General features: G+C 47.0%; 1 protein-coding gene across 1 annotated transcript; it reads right to left on the bottom strand.

The window, feature by feature from the left end:
* Window positions 1-3380: 3380 nt before the first annotated feature.
* Window positions 3381-6645, bottom strand: LOC117836105 (cinnamoyl-CoA reductase 1). Its single transcript, XM_034715476.2, has 7 exons — window positions 6397-6645; window positions 5931-6081; window positions 5569-5738; window positions 5107-5292; window positions 4720-4882; window positions 3901-4090; window positions 3381-3805 (listed from the first exon to the last, which is right to left on the bottom strand). Exons 2-7 carry the CDS (start codon window positions 6046-6048, stop codon window positions 3619-3621), a joined length of 1014 nt encoding a protein of 337 aa, XP_034571367.1. The 5' UTR covers window positions 6049-6081; window positions 6397-6645; the 3' UTR covers window positions 3381-3618.
* Between the last annotated feature and the right edge of the window lie 8471 nt (window positions 6646-15116).

Here is a 15116-nt window from a genome sequence, read left to right on the forward strand (position 1 = left end):
TTTTGCCATAGTAGAATGAACAACGTATGCAAGCCAAATAAAAATTGTGGTCGGGAGAAACTTTACCGAGGAAATGAGATAATAGATATAGTTGTTCATCTACACAGCTTACGTAGTCCTCAATACATGGGGCTCACACGCGACGCCACTGCAAAGTTGTCAAAAAATAGAAATACCATGGATTATACTGTCTACGTATCAAAATATTTGTCACTGTTGACTTTTGTTGACTTTTGATTATAACGTGATGTGAACTTATTGGGTTGATTCCTGATCTTTCGATGAAAGAAGGGGGATAACTCTATTTGGGGATGGAGATGACGTTCACGGTCTGACTACAACCATCCAAGAATGCTGCGCCTTAGTAATCGATACACCACCTCCAATGGTCATCACTCACGATCTTGTGGATCACGATTAACCAAACCAGTAGGATAATTCCTGCAAGCAATCGAGGAACAAATAAGAATAAGTAGAACAAGCAACTCAATTATAAATATCGAGATAAAAACCAATCTGGAATAAAAAAGTTAGGGTTTTGAATCGAGTAGAACGGATGGTCTAGTCGACACACACGTCTACAAGGAAGTAGTAATGGCTAAACTTACATCTAAACAAAACCTAATCTGTTTGTTGCGACTATGGTGGTATATGAGAGGGTAGAGGACGACCAGGACGTGGTGGAGGTCGTCCCACAATTCTAAGACACGTCTCTAATGGATCCAACTTGATACACGACCCACTGGGTCAAAATAAGGCGACGCAACACCTTGGACAGAAAAACCTCTCGGCAGTAATTTGATCATTGCAGCCGCCTCGGAACAGACATGGACATGAGTCTGGATTCATATGAAAATAAACTTCATAAGGATTCCATGAAATACTTGAACAGCCCAATCCGAGTCCGTATGCGACCGTGATGACCATCACAAGTTGGTGTTATTCTACCGTCCGAATCCAACTCCGAAACGTGTTGGATTTGATCTCTTTCTTTTCTTGGGTCAAAAGTGACGTGGTGGTCTAGTGGAGGACGTTGGGAATACTTGGACTTGCCCCCAATCAATTTGTTTGATCCTCCATGCCTTCCATGTGTGTTTAACACTCTTTTTCATCCACGTATATATTTTTAAAAATGACAATGAACACACATCATGATGCAGCATTAATTCATTAAATGTATCAAATACAATCATGATGAAGAATTATTTCACCTTTAAATCAAAAGTTACTAATGTGGTTGTATCCGAGCAGATGATGTCATCATCGTAACGTTTGACCATTCGTTTTATTCTAAAAATTATGTAAGTGTCATTTATTTTGTTTGTGACTTACTTTACTATTATAGGTATTTTAAAAATGACTTATCTTTTCGTATATTTACAATAAATTTTTGAATAAAATGAATAGTCAAAACATTCAAGAAAAAAATCAATAACAACAACTACTTCGAGAGGGAGTATCAATTAACATGTGGGTCCATCCACAATCTGGTAAACAATCGAAGCAATGTGGCAAATAAACAAGGCATGCCAGTAAACAAACGATTGCAAGCGAGATACAACAGTTATGCTTTACACATATGTAAAGGTTGTTGTCCTAGTGATATAAAAAATGACAGGGGAATTCACATCAGTAGCACGCATTGATGATCCAACGACACATTGGATAAACAACATGCATCTAGAGCAAGTAGTGGTAGAAATTGGTATAGACTGTGCAAGTTCTCGTTGACCCCAGACAATACAGTGCCTTCGTGTTCGTTCGAAAAAACACAGTGCCTTCGTGTTCGTTCGAAAAAACACAGTGCCTTCGCAAGAAAAGGGAGCGATGAAAGCGTCACTCCGGTCATCCAAAATATCTTTTTTCTTCCGAAACGAACAAGGCAGCTGCGGCTTATATTAAAAAAAGAAGAATAAACTCAGACTGAGCAAACAACAAAGAAACAACACCGGCCGGTTGGATTGCGGCATCAACCCGCGCCGTACCACGCCAATGCACAACTCAAACTCAACTCAAGCACACAACATCTACCAGTTGGATTGGGACATCAACCGGATCTCTCTCAACTCTGCCCGGTTGAATTGGGACATCGACACGAGCCTCAATGAAGACTCCGCCTGGTCGGATTGGGACATCGACATGAGTCTCCATGAATTCTGCCCAGTTGGATTGGGACGTCGACACGGGCCACCACACCACCAGCGCCACAGACGGGAATTTTTTTAATAAGGAAAGAGAAAGAAAGGAAAAGAAAGAAAGTATCCCCTCGAGAGCCACCATCACCGAAGCAAGCTGCCTTGCTGGACATTGCCTTCAAGAAGATCAAGGCATCAAAAATGTCATCGATGCCAGCCCAAACTGGGTTGGGTTTTCACCCGCCTCGTCTGACAGGGAAGCCAGACAGGAGCCAAGGCTTGCGCAAGTGATGCCCGACATCGCCTTCAGGAAGGACATGACGCTAATGGCGCCATCGATGCCGTCCCAAGGAGGGATGGGTTTTCACCTGCATCGTCACCACGGTGTAAAGAGATAGTCGGCGCCACCAGCCCCACCACCATGGCGCTGCTGATGAGCCTCCGCACGGTCACAGTCAATGACACCATCATGGCGATGCTGGAATGCGCCCGAGCACACCGTTGTCGGCCACACCACCACGGCGCCACCGACACACCGCTGCACAGCACCTTGGAGCCCACCCGCCGAGGTAGGCCGCGAGGCCACTGCGGGCGTCGGCGCAGCCAGTTCCCGCGCGCCGGCCGCACGCGCCGCCGCGGTTGGGCACATCTGCTGCTGGCTGGAAGGCAGCCACCACGTGCCTACCACGAGTGCCGCATCCGAGCCACGCCCGCACCGGCCGCCGATGCCGTCGTAGCCGAGCCACGCTGCCCGAGCCGCAGCAATAGCGCCGCTAACGATCAGGCAAAGCTCCGCCGATGTAGAAGGCCGCTATAGCCGGGCCTGCCGCCGTAGCCGCAATCTCGACGCACCAAGGCCTCGGGGAAGCAGATCCGGCGGCCTAGGGTGCGGATCCGACCGCGGCCAGCCGGCGACCACCGCCTCCGCCATGGCCACCACCAAGGAGAGTGTGAGGAGGGAGGAAAGGAGAGGAGGGAGGTGGAGCCCCGCCGTCACCTTCCTTGCTGTCGCGCGGGCTTCCGGTGGCCGCTCGAGCGACGGCAAGGAGGGGAGGCGGCCCTGTGGCGGCGCCGGCTCTCGGTTCCACCGAAGCCGGGCGGCCTACAGGTTGTCATCCAAAATATCAGTATATATGTTCAGATGTTGGTGACAATCCTTAGCAACCTTAACAAAGGTGGTTTCCATGGGCACAGGACACTTCCTTCACAAATTGTGCAGCTAGATAGATCTGCACGCAGGACAAATTAAACACGAAGAAAAATATTTTATTGTTACTGCAATATTGGATTGGTAGTGGTTTCTACTCTATGTTCGCGATCTGGGAATGGAACCACAGCAAAATATACAAGGGCAGAGTTGGAACAATGGAACATGACCCCATATAGTGTATTTTGTTTGAGGAAAATGACTCCTTGTTACTTCAAGTTGAGCTCAGTAATGTTCCAAAGGTGGTCACAGTTGATTCATGGTACCTTCTACAGGCTACAGCCACATACGGATGAGAGATGGAAGTCGGCAAGGATCTCCAGCTACATCCTGGAGTAGGCCTGCCTTTTCATATGACTCGACGCTATCTGTGAGCGTCTCCTCCAGCTTCCTTGGTTCCCAGTCCAGATCCCGCAGCTTCTGACATGATAATGGTGCTGCTCCATGGTCGGCATCAACGATTCTGCAACAGCAAAAGTGTTGTTCATCAGATCATGCATGTACACAAACGACATGCATGGATTCCAAGTTCTCACAGTGCAGAAAGGCAAAACTTACTCATCTATGTAATGGTACTTTGGGAACATCTTCTTCAACAAGTCCACCAAATCCCTCGTGCAAATGAGATTTGGCGAGCAAATATATCTCCCAGATGACTCACTCTTCTCGTACAAAATAAGCAAAGCATCAGCCACATCACGCACATCTACTATGTCCCAGAGTCTGTTGGTCATCACATCAGGGCCTCCTGTAATCCAACAAATTTAAAGACTAGTACAATCTTGTAGCACATAACCAGGAGAACACTAGTACAATCTTGTAGCACATAACTTGCTGTAATGCGTAACAGGAGAACAAGATGAGAGAACTGTAATTTTATTAATTACAGTTTCATTGAACGCAATGACTGCACAAATAAAATGCGGACTAGTTGCTTCTGAGATGCAATAATTCTAGCATAGAATTTTCCATGCATGGTTTTGTCCCGCAACGTTTACAATGAATGAGTCAAGTGTGGAATAACGTGCAATAGATCCTAAAGAGTCCAGTTCTGCATGATGGTTCTCATTTAACAGCTGCGGAGTATCAGAAAAGGCCATGTCAGCTACTTTTAAAAAGAAAATGGACTAACATGGGACAGCAAATGGAACGATCAACAGATTCCGTGTAATCTCATCAACTTAAATCAACCATTGCATCTAGCAATAACCGATATGATAGTCTAAAAGCCATGGGTTCGACCAAATAAATCAGCTCACACAAAATAGGTAGAGGATTCAAACACAATTTTACTAGTGATTAAACAGAAAATCAGCAAAATCAATTCGACTGTTAATAAAGGAGAAGGAATGTCATTCACCGGCACTATGAGGGAACCTTTTATAATATAGATGAGGAGTTTGCTGCTGGTATTCACTGTAGACTGCAGTAGTGGACCAAAAACATAAGGTGGGCAAAGTGTAACAACATTTAGTCCATTTTCCTCTGCATATTCCAAGGCTTCTTGTTCAGCGACAAGCTTGGCAACAGAATACCAATCCTGCCAGCACAAATAAGTAGAGGTCTTAATTTGGTTCCCCACAACAAAATCATCACTAGGAAAATGTCATGTATCACAATATACCATTCAAAAGTTATATACTACTAATAAGGAAACCAGCAAATAGAACGGACTATCTATAAAATCAAGTTATGTGCTCGCCTATGCATTGTGGTGTTTGTTCATTGATGTTTCAGCTTGCGGTACTAACTAGAATTTCTGACCTCTTTCTCCTCGCAGAACTCTTTGTCTGACCAGCAACTCTCATCTTTGGGTCTATCTTGAGGCCAATTTGGGTTTGAAGTAACAGCAGCATTGGAGGACATCACAACAACTTTGTGAACCTTCAGAGTTGAGCAAATCTTTAGAACATTCAAGGTACCTTTTACAGCAGGATCCAGTACTTCACGCTGCACATATGCATATAAAATGTAAGAGCACTTCTAGCCCTCAAATAAATCTAAATGTGGAAAAGGCTAGTTTTGCAAGAACAATGACCGAATGTTATATTTCCAGCATATATTAGCAAATAGATCAAATTATAGGAATTTGGAAATGCATCAGCCGAGAGGTATCTTTAGAACAGTGCATTGCACTACAGTGATCTATTTCAAAATCAGTACACGCTCAGTATTTCACTACAGTGCACAACATCAACAAGAATTGTCTAACGAGCAAAGGCTTGCCTCAGGATCAACAATCTTATGTTCAGGCACTGGAGTGGCAAGATGGAAGATCCCTCGACAACCTTCAATCGCCGGTGTTAGAGTTTCGCAGTCGAGCACATCAGCCTTGAACAGGTGCAGATTCTCTCGAGCCTTGTCCAGCTGCATCAGATGGGCGTTCTTTGGATCACCTACAATCACATTGAAATAATTAAATTAGGAGAAACGCCACAGTTCAGTTTATGGCAGTATGTATGGACTATGGAGCATCTTTCTTGCACAGCCTCTGGTGACCTACTGAACGTCATCAAATTACAGAACTGGAAAATTAGCAGCAAGAGAGCCCCACAGGTTCATTGAGAAGAGAATAGATAGATATGTACATGGGTCGCGGAGACTGGCATGGACGGTGTAGCCACGGGAGAGAAGCAGCTTGATGAGCCACGAGGCGATGAACCCACCGCCTCCGGTCACGCACACACGTGGCTGCGGCAATGCCATCTCCAGGGTCAAAGTTGACTGGCAACGACAAACCTGGTACACCAATGCACCATACATATGGTGCGGCATCCAACAAGCAACATTGTAATAAGTGGTTTTGGGCAATTTTCAGCATCATCAATTCAACTTATTGGATGGCAATGCACAGCCAAAAAGAAGCCGCGACAAACATGATGACTAAAATGGTGATGACGTAAAGCAATATTTAGCATGGATTCGATAATTCCTATTGATTATAGCAATACATTTCACAGGCTGTCGGCAGTTGAAACCTCGAGCGCAAACATGTTCTCCTTTGCTTGATAAAGAAAACCCCCAGAGAACTATGATATAACTAGAAGAAAGTACCCTTTTGCTGTAGGGCGCGAAGCACCGACGAGAGCGGACGCGGAAGGCCTCCCCTGCCTCTCTAGACCCAGCAGAGCAGCGGCTAGTCTCGGCTCCAGTAGCTCGGCAGCCGGCGGCCGAAGCGGAGATTGGGCACTCGGCCGCTCGCTCCGCGGAGGCTCAGCACTGGTGGGATTGGCATGGAGCCCTCGTATCTGCCGACTGAGGAGGGAGGCGTGTGCTGCCCACTTGCCAAGCTATGCCCAGGCTGTGCAGCATGCATGGTGTCGTACGAATAAGCGAATGGTCAAAATTAGCCCACGCGGATAACACTCCTTGCTTTTATTTTATTTTCCCTGTCCCTGGTGATTGCGGAGCCTATTTTTATTTTTTTTCTTTGACCACATGCACTAATTTAAATTTGTACCCTTCTTCTCTGTCGTACGAATAAGCGAATGGTCAAAATTAGCCCACGCGGGTAACACTCCTTTCTTTGATTTTCCTTTCCATAGCCTATTTTTATTTTTTTTCTTTGACCACATTCACTAATTTAAATTTATACCCTTCTTCTTCCTTCTTCCGTCCAACTTTTTTTCCCGATTGTCTTCGGACCCAGGACTAAAGGGCCTTTAGTCCCGAGTCAAAAATCCACTGCCGACGGCCATCGACAGGGGCCTCTTTAGTCCTGGTTGGTAATATCAACCCGGACTAAAGAGTCCCTTTAGTCCCGGTTGTAATGGAGGGAATCTGGTGGAGCGTTTAGTCCTGATTGAAAACACCAACCGGGACTAAAGATTCAAAAATCCACTACCGACGGCCATCGACGGGGGCTCTTTAGTCCCGATTGGTAATATCAACCCGGACTAAAGAGCCCTATTTAGTCCCGGTTGTAATGGAGGCAATCTGGTGGGATGTTTAGTCTTAATTGAAAACACCAACCGGGACTAAAGGCCCTGTTAGTGTTTTAACCCGGCATACTATCAAGGGAGTACTCGAGATAGAGTTTTGGTTGGTGGGTGTCGCTGAAATCAAGGAGTTGATGGTGACACAGGGATACGATTTAGATAGGTTCGGACCGCTAGATCGCATAATACCTTACGTCCTATGTATTGTATGCTTGTATTCGATTGAACCCGTTCTGAGGGGGTCCCTGCCCGCCTTTATATATCAGGGGAGCAGGGTTGCAGAGTAGTCTTTTGTATAAGAGTACTAGTCGGATAAGACTATAGAATCCTACTCTAACTCGGCAGAGTAGTTTCCTTATATTCCGACTAGTCCTTCAGGAGTTCCATGTAGTCTACATTGCCCTGTAGTATAGTCTTCATGTCCTGAGTCGTCTCGAGTACGTCCCCTCGAGTGGGTCCGTACAGACCCTCTGGTAGGCCCGGGCATGTATGGTCGACAAGCCCCCGAGTACTTTGTAGTCAAATGAAAGGGTTTCGAGTACTCAGCAGATATTGCTCAACTAGTCCTCAGTGCTTGTTGAGTACTTCTGTCGTGGTTAGTCTTTCGAGTACTTGAATTCTGTTATGCGTCTGGAAGGTACTCCTGCCCCATTCTAATATTGGTTTTGAGTAGTTTGTCTTCAAGTCTTTAATGTGGAAGTGCGATGAAAATCGCACTCCATATGGAGTAGCCCCCGAGCCTTAGGTTGAATTGAAGAATCAGGCTGAGGGTCAAGCTGAATTTGCTTCGTCTTTCCTTAATCACTGAAGAAAAAGAAATTTTTGTCCAATAGGCGAGGTGTATGCAGCCCCCGAGCGCTTTGATCGACTATACTCAGGCGATGAAGGGGTCAACCATGATCAATGTAACCGTTGGACTTCATTCTTGTGATAAATCTGGATAGTATCAGACCGTTGCAAAATTACCGGCTTGTTGAGTCGTCCAATCTACCTCGATCATCATGATCTCCCAGTCTGGTGGATCCTTACTAGTGGTTGCTGGACTTGCTTGTTCTGTTATGGACGGCTTGCGAAGTTCGTGAACAAAGATGCCTGCTGGGACTTCCACACGTGTTGAACCCATTTTGGATAAAACATCAGCAACAACGTTGTTGTCACGGACCACATGGTGAAATTCGAGCCTGAGAACTTGTTCTCTAGTTTACGGACTTCCCTGTAGTATGCATCCATGTTTTCCTTGTTGCGATCCCACTTGTCGTTGACTTGGTTGATGACTACTAATGAGTCACCGTAGACTAATAATCTTTTGATGCCTAGTGAAATTGCTAGGCGAAGATTGTATAGAAGTGCTTCGTACTCGGTTTCGTTATTTGACGCTTCCCAAAATATTTGAAGAACGTACTTGAGTTGTTCACCTTTTGGGGATATTAAGAGTACTCCCGCACCGGCTCCTTCAAGCTTGAGAGATCTGTCAAAGTACATGAGCCAGTGTTCAAGGCGTTCTATCGGTGTAGGTAATTGGTTTTCCCTCCACTCAGCCATGAAGTCGACTAGAGCTTGGGACTTAATTGCTATTCTGGGTTGAAATTTTAGGGACAATGCCCGAGTTCTACTGCCCATTTTGAGATTCTGCCCGTGACGTCCCAATTGTGGAGGATTTCACCGAGCGGGAAGTCAGTGATGACGGATATGTTGTGTTCCTGGAAGTAGTATTGCAGTTTTCACGAAGTGAGTAAAATGGCGTAGAGTAGCTTCTGAACCGGCGGGTAGCGTGTCTTGGAGTCAGAGAGTACTTCGCTGACAAAGTATACAGGTCTCTGTCGGTGTTTTAGACTGCCAACCCGCCCAGGGGGTACCCTAGGTGGTTTTTTGTGCGGTGGGTGTCGTCGAGAATCAAAGAGTCGATGGTGATACAAGGAACACGATTTAGATAGGTTTGGGCCGCTAGATCGTGTAATACCCTATGTCCTTTGTGTTGATTGTATTGAACTTCTTAGCTGTTTTCTTGAGGGGGGGGGGGTATCCCTGCCCACCCTTATTTAGTCGGGGGAGCAGGGTTACAGGGTAGAGTCCTAATCGAACATGGTTTTAGAGTTCTACTCCAAATCAGTAGAGTAGTTTCCTTGAGTTATCCGACTAGTCTTCAAGAGTCCGTGTAGGCTACGCTTGTCGGTGTTTTATACTGGCAACCTACCAAGGGGGTACTCGAGGTAGTCGATTAGTCGGTTGGGGGATCACCAGACCTGGAACCCGAAGGTAAAAGCGAGGGCACAAGACACGGATTTATACAGGTTTGGGCCGCCAGAGTAGCGTAATACCCTACATCCTATTTTGGGGTGTTGTATATTGCGCCTTGCGCTTCGGTGTTGAGCTTAGGTGAGCTGCTGATCTAGGTACCCTCGCCCTCCTTTATATACTCCAGGGGGCAGGAGTCCTAGTCGGATTACAAGGAGGAGTCCTAGTAGGAGTACACGGTATGAGTCCTAGTCGGATTATAGGGGAGTCCTAGTTGGAGTCCAACTTCTTGCTTCCTTGCGGGTATTGGGGATCTATCCCCGATGAGCCCCTGAGCGCTTCATAGTTGAATGCAGCAGTCTTCGAGTACTTTTAAGTTATTCGCCGAGTAGTCTTGGTGTTCCTCGAGTACTTTATCTGGTGGAATCTTCAAAGCTTCTCAAAGCTGCTATGAGGCTATGGTGTGCTCAAAGCCTTGATCATCCTGATATTGTAGTCTTCATGTATGGAGGGCGGCGAAAGTCGCACTCCATATGGAGTAGCCCCTGAGCCTTAGGTTGAATCGCAGAATTAGGCTGAGGGTCAAAATCTTGAATCTTTTTCTTTCAGCTTGAAAAAAGTCTTGGGTGTAGCTTATCAGCCCCCGAGCCTTGAATTGATTGAAAAATCAACTCAAGGGTCTTGAATCTTCACTCAAGTTATCATCCGAGTAGTTTTTGCGGCATCCAGCCCCCGAGCTTATGTGCCAGGTGAGCCGTAGGAGCCACGTCGAGTAGTTATTGGGACTTAGCCCTCGAGTTCGGGAACTAGTGTGTACGCTTGGCATCCTTGAGCATCATCACCAAAGTTTGATATGAAAGAAAAGATGCGTACATTATGTAGCTTTTTTGCAGAATATTGAAACTACTTAAATTTATTCAGCGATCAATGTAAATATTGTGTGTCATACTCTTGTTCCAGTCATCACAGGTATGTGTGCTGCGTTTAGGCTGTTACGTTTTAGGCTCTCAGTCCCCGTTTAGCCGTAGCCGCTGCGTGTGTCGGAGCTGTGTCTTGTGTACGCGTATGGGCATTGCTGTTTGCACGTGTATGTGTGCTAGCATTTGGCATCACAGGTGCACCCGAGGCTTTCACGAGTTAAGGCGTGTTCTGCTCGAGAAGAGTAGTGACCTTAAGAGAAGACAAAAAGGAATAGTCATTGTTGTGACAAAAAGAGCGTGGTAGCATGAAAGAGTTTGCTGCCCTCCGGCGAGTAGAGCACGTGTTGTGCGCAAGAGCTTCCGGCGAGTTGAGCGTGTGTTGTGCGCAAGTAGAAAATAAGCCGGAAAATAATTTAGAAAAGTGACTTAGCTTGATTCGTGGATGATTGTTGATGAAGCCGTGACGGTTGTTGACGAAGTCGACTAGTCGGAGGCGATTCTGACTAGTTGTTGACGATGCGAAGTTTGCCCCGACTAATTTTTTAGTCGAGACGAGGAGTTGGAGTAGTCCGCCCTCGACTAGCCTTGTAGTCGAGATGAGTAGTAGAAGTAGTCGTCGGTGAGCGCTGCGATATGGTTGGAGAAGTCATTGGCGAGCCGCCTGTAGTCATCGGTGAGTCGCCGAGTGCCTTCGCAAATTTAAAGTAGTCGTCGGCAAGCGTCACAACGAAGTAGTCATCAGTGTGTCACCGAGCGAAGTAGTCGAGGAGAGTAGTCGAAGTAGCCGTCCTCGACTAGTAACTAGTCGAGACGAGTAGTCATCGGCGGGGTAGTGTGCGGGCCGGATGTCGGAGTAGCCGGGCTCACGTACATCTTGTGTGTGCATCAAGCGAAGATCTTGAAGTGCATTGGTAGCCTTTTTGTTGTGTGCGTAGCAGAGTACTACGAGATTTTTTATTTGCCGTAGTAGGAGTGCAAACCGCAACAACAGTTTTCCATCTCGATGCACGTGCGAAGCTTGGAGCTTTGCTTCCGTACTTGATGAGCATGCAACCTTCTGGTGTGTTTTTTTTGTGTGTGTATGGCTGAGCCCGCTTAATTCCGAGTAGCACAGCTTGATGCTCTGTTCCGCTTGAAATTTGTGTTCTGTCAACTTGCTCTTAGCTTTGTGCAGTGCAAAAAGCTTCTGCCCTCCTCATTGCACCTTGGGGAAGTAGGAATATATGACATGGGAATCAGTCCGATCGGTCAGTTATGGTTGCAGCAGATCAACTTTGCTTTGGACTGTGCAGCCCAAGTGCCTTGCTTTGACTCGGACAAGCAAAAATGAATACTGGTAGAACTCTGATTCGACGTTGGAGAAGACATGTATCGCCGAATAAGAGCTGATTGCGGACTGCATCTACCACACGTCGAGACAGAATTCTTTTGTCGATGCGACCGTATTTGAGCTGGTAATCTTCAAATATTGAGGACCCAGCGTGGGAGCGTGTTGAGCCGCTGATAATTCAATGCAGAACAACATCACACTCCATCTAATAGATTGATTTCGAAGATGAGGTCCTTCGAGCTCGCCCGATGATCTCGACAATCCGCCCCACGGTGGGCGCCAGATGTCGGTGTTTTATACCGGCAGCCTACCAAGGGGGTACCCGAGGTAGTCGATTAGTCGGTTGGGGGATCGCCAGACCTGGAACCTGAAGGTAAAAGTGAGGGCACAAGACACGGATTTATACAGGTTCGGGCCGCCAGAGTAGTGTAATACCCTACATCCTGTTTTGGGGTGTTGTATATTGTGCCCTGCGCTTTGGTGTTGAACTTAGGTGAGCTGTTGATCTAGGTACCGTCACCATCCTTTATATACTCCAGTGGGTGGGATTCCTAGTCGGATTACAAGGAGGAGTCCTAGTAGGAGTACACGGTATGAGTCCTAGTCGGATTACAGGGGAATCCTAGTAGGAGTCCAACTTCTTCCTTCCTTGCGCGGGTACTAGGGATCTATCCCCGACAACGCTACCCTGCAGCGTAGTCTCCAAGTCCTGATCACGTCTGAGTACGTCCTTGGGTGGACCGTACGAGGCCTACTCGTGGGCCCGGGGATGTGTGCCCGACAAGCCCCTGAGTACTTTGTAGTCGAGAGGAACAGCTCTGGGTACTTGAGGACGCCGCCCGAGTTTCCCTTGGTGTTTCCTGAGTTGAAGATGCAGCCAATCCTTCGAGTACTGGTGTTGTCACATGGTTGGAAGGTACTCCCAGCATGCTCTGATGTTTGCTCCGAGTAACCTTCGCTTTGAAACTGTTTTATATGGTAGTGCGATGACAATCGCACTCCATATGGAGTAGCCCCCGAGCCTTAGGTTGAATCGGAGAATCAGGCTGAGGGTCAAATCTGTAATTCCGCTCTGACTTATGTAGTCTTCAGAAAAAAGAAAACTTTATCCAATGGGTACGGTATCCGCAGCCCCCGAGCACTTAGTCGATTACTTGTAGTCGGTGAAGAGGTCAAACCTTTGGTCAGAGTACCCATTGATAATTATGGTGGTAAATCTGATTTATTTCTGGCCGTTGCTTGTTTGACGTTTGGAATCCGGAGATACTACTAATATAATAGGGGGGGCTAGTGGTGATTAGCGGTACGTAGTTTTTAGCAGATCTGTTTTTGCGCGCCTTTCCTGTGCATTTGGTGCGGCCGCTCTTCCTTGTGCCGCTGCTGCCATTGTTGCTTCGTCCTAGCTCTTGAGATAGATCTACCGCTGCTCCTTCCCTCCTCCACCTTTCTCGAGATCAACTGATGCGCGTCAAGAAGATGGGGAAGAAACCTGAGAAGACCCAGGGGGAAACCGGGGCCACCAGTAGGTTGAGATCTAAATCCAAAAAGGGCAAAGAGCTCGTGCTGCCGGCGCCAAAATGTGGTCCAACAAACCAAACTGCGCCGCCGCCCCCTGGGATCACCTGGCAACACTCTGTGATGAAGGAGCCAGTGGTCCAGGCTTTGGTCGATGCGAAACTTCTTCAACCAAAGCTTGAACTTGAGTGGAGGCCTGCGTTTGGGAATGCGTGGCAGTTTGAGGAGCACCCGAAGGAGACAGTCATGCTTGCACACTTCGTCGAGAGAGGACTAACAGTGCCCACCTCCAACTTCTTCAGAGGTATTCTCGGGTACTACAACCTTCAGTTAGTTCACTTGAATCCAAATGGTGTGCTCCATATGGCTATCTTTGTACACTTGTGTGAGGTGTACCTTAGTGTCCCTCCTAGTCTTGATCTTTTTAGAAAGCTGTTTCGCTGTAAGTCGCAGCCCAATGCAACTAGAACAGAGGTGTTTGGAGGGCTGGGTTTCAGCTGAGGAACTCGAGTGCTTATCTCGAGTATGTCTTGCCTAACTCTCATGGCGACTAGAAGAAAAGATGGTTTTATGTTGGGAATCATGATCCTGTCTTGCCAGTGGTCACCGGTCAAGCTCCAAAGCATGCGGATAATTAGGTGAGTGAGCCCGAGGACACCCCTGAAATTGCTAATCTGCTGACTCAGATTGCCGACTTGAAGTCGTTGGGCTTAACTAGCATCAATGTGGCCGCTAGTTTTCTCAAGCGGAGGATTCAACCTTTGCAACAATGAGCTCGCTCAGGCTCGGAGTACTCGGGTTTTGATGACCTATCGTGGATGTCCCCTAACAACATATCTGATGATGATGTTGAGGCATTGTTGGGGAAGTTATTCAAGAACTATCAGGGGGTACCAGTACTTCCAGGAGTTCTTCATCAATTTGATAGTTGGTATGGACCAACAGAGGTATGTTCCTTTGCTTAATTTGTGTAGTCGAGGCATGGTAACACTTTTTGGAGTAATAATTGTTGGCTTGTACTCCCGGGTGCTTTTCGGATTCTTGCCGTTGTCTGAGGGTAGGAAGATTGCGGTGGTTGACACTGATGATGATCCTTATTCCCCTGCAGAGAAACGACGAGTAGTTTGAAAGAAAGTTGCTGTTTAAGCTATTTCTTCATCGAGTTTGACCCCCAAGGGGTCATAGAGTGCCGAGGTACGTAGTTGTGTATCCGAGCACTTTTTTTTGGAAAGTTATTTCTTTGTAGGTCGTTGATGATGTTAGTCAGTTGTATAGGCCGTCGACTTGATCACCGGCGGTGATGAGGCTACTTCTGGTGAAGTAGTCGCGATTGCTAAAAACGCAGTTGTCAGTGTCGCAGCTATTGAAGAGCTGCCTGTGGGGGTGCCGGTTTTGAACTCGCAAATAGTAGCCTCTGAGCGGGCAGCATCGACATCGGCAGCCCCCGAGTTGGTAGCCCCCGAGCAGGTTACCGGGGTTACATCTTTTGAGGTGGCAGATGTCGTGAAGACACCGGTGGTTGCTGCTGGTGCCCTGTTGTCTGATGTTATCGCCAGTGGTGAGTACTCTATTTATTTTGGTAGTCCTGCATGCGTAGTCTCAGCCTTGGTTTTTTCAAGACTCGCCGGAGTAGAGGTCGTACCTCCCACGGTGCCTGTGGTGCCGAGTACTCAACTGGCAGTTACTGAGAAGAAACATCTGCGATTGTCGCCGCGGTCATCCCGGTGAGTTTTTATGTGATCTTTCTTTTGCTTGTATTTTTGAACTTCCAAAAAATGGATGATGACCTAGTGTTTTGACCTAGGGATGCTGAGGGTACCATTCCCGTGGATACAG

The sequence above is a fragment of the Setaria viridis genome, chromosome 9 (genome assembly GCF_005286985.2).
Source record: "Setaria viridis chromosome 9, Setaria_viridis_v4.0, whole genome shotgun sequence".
Lineage (NCBI taxonomy): Eukaryota > Viridiplantae > Streptophyta > Magnoliopsida > Poales > Poaceae > Setaria > Setaria viridis.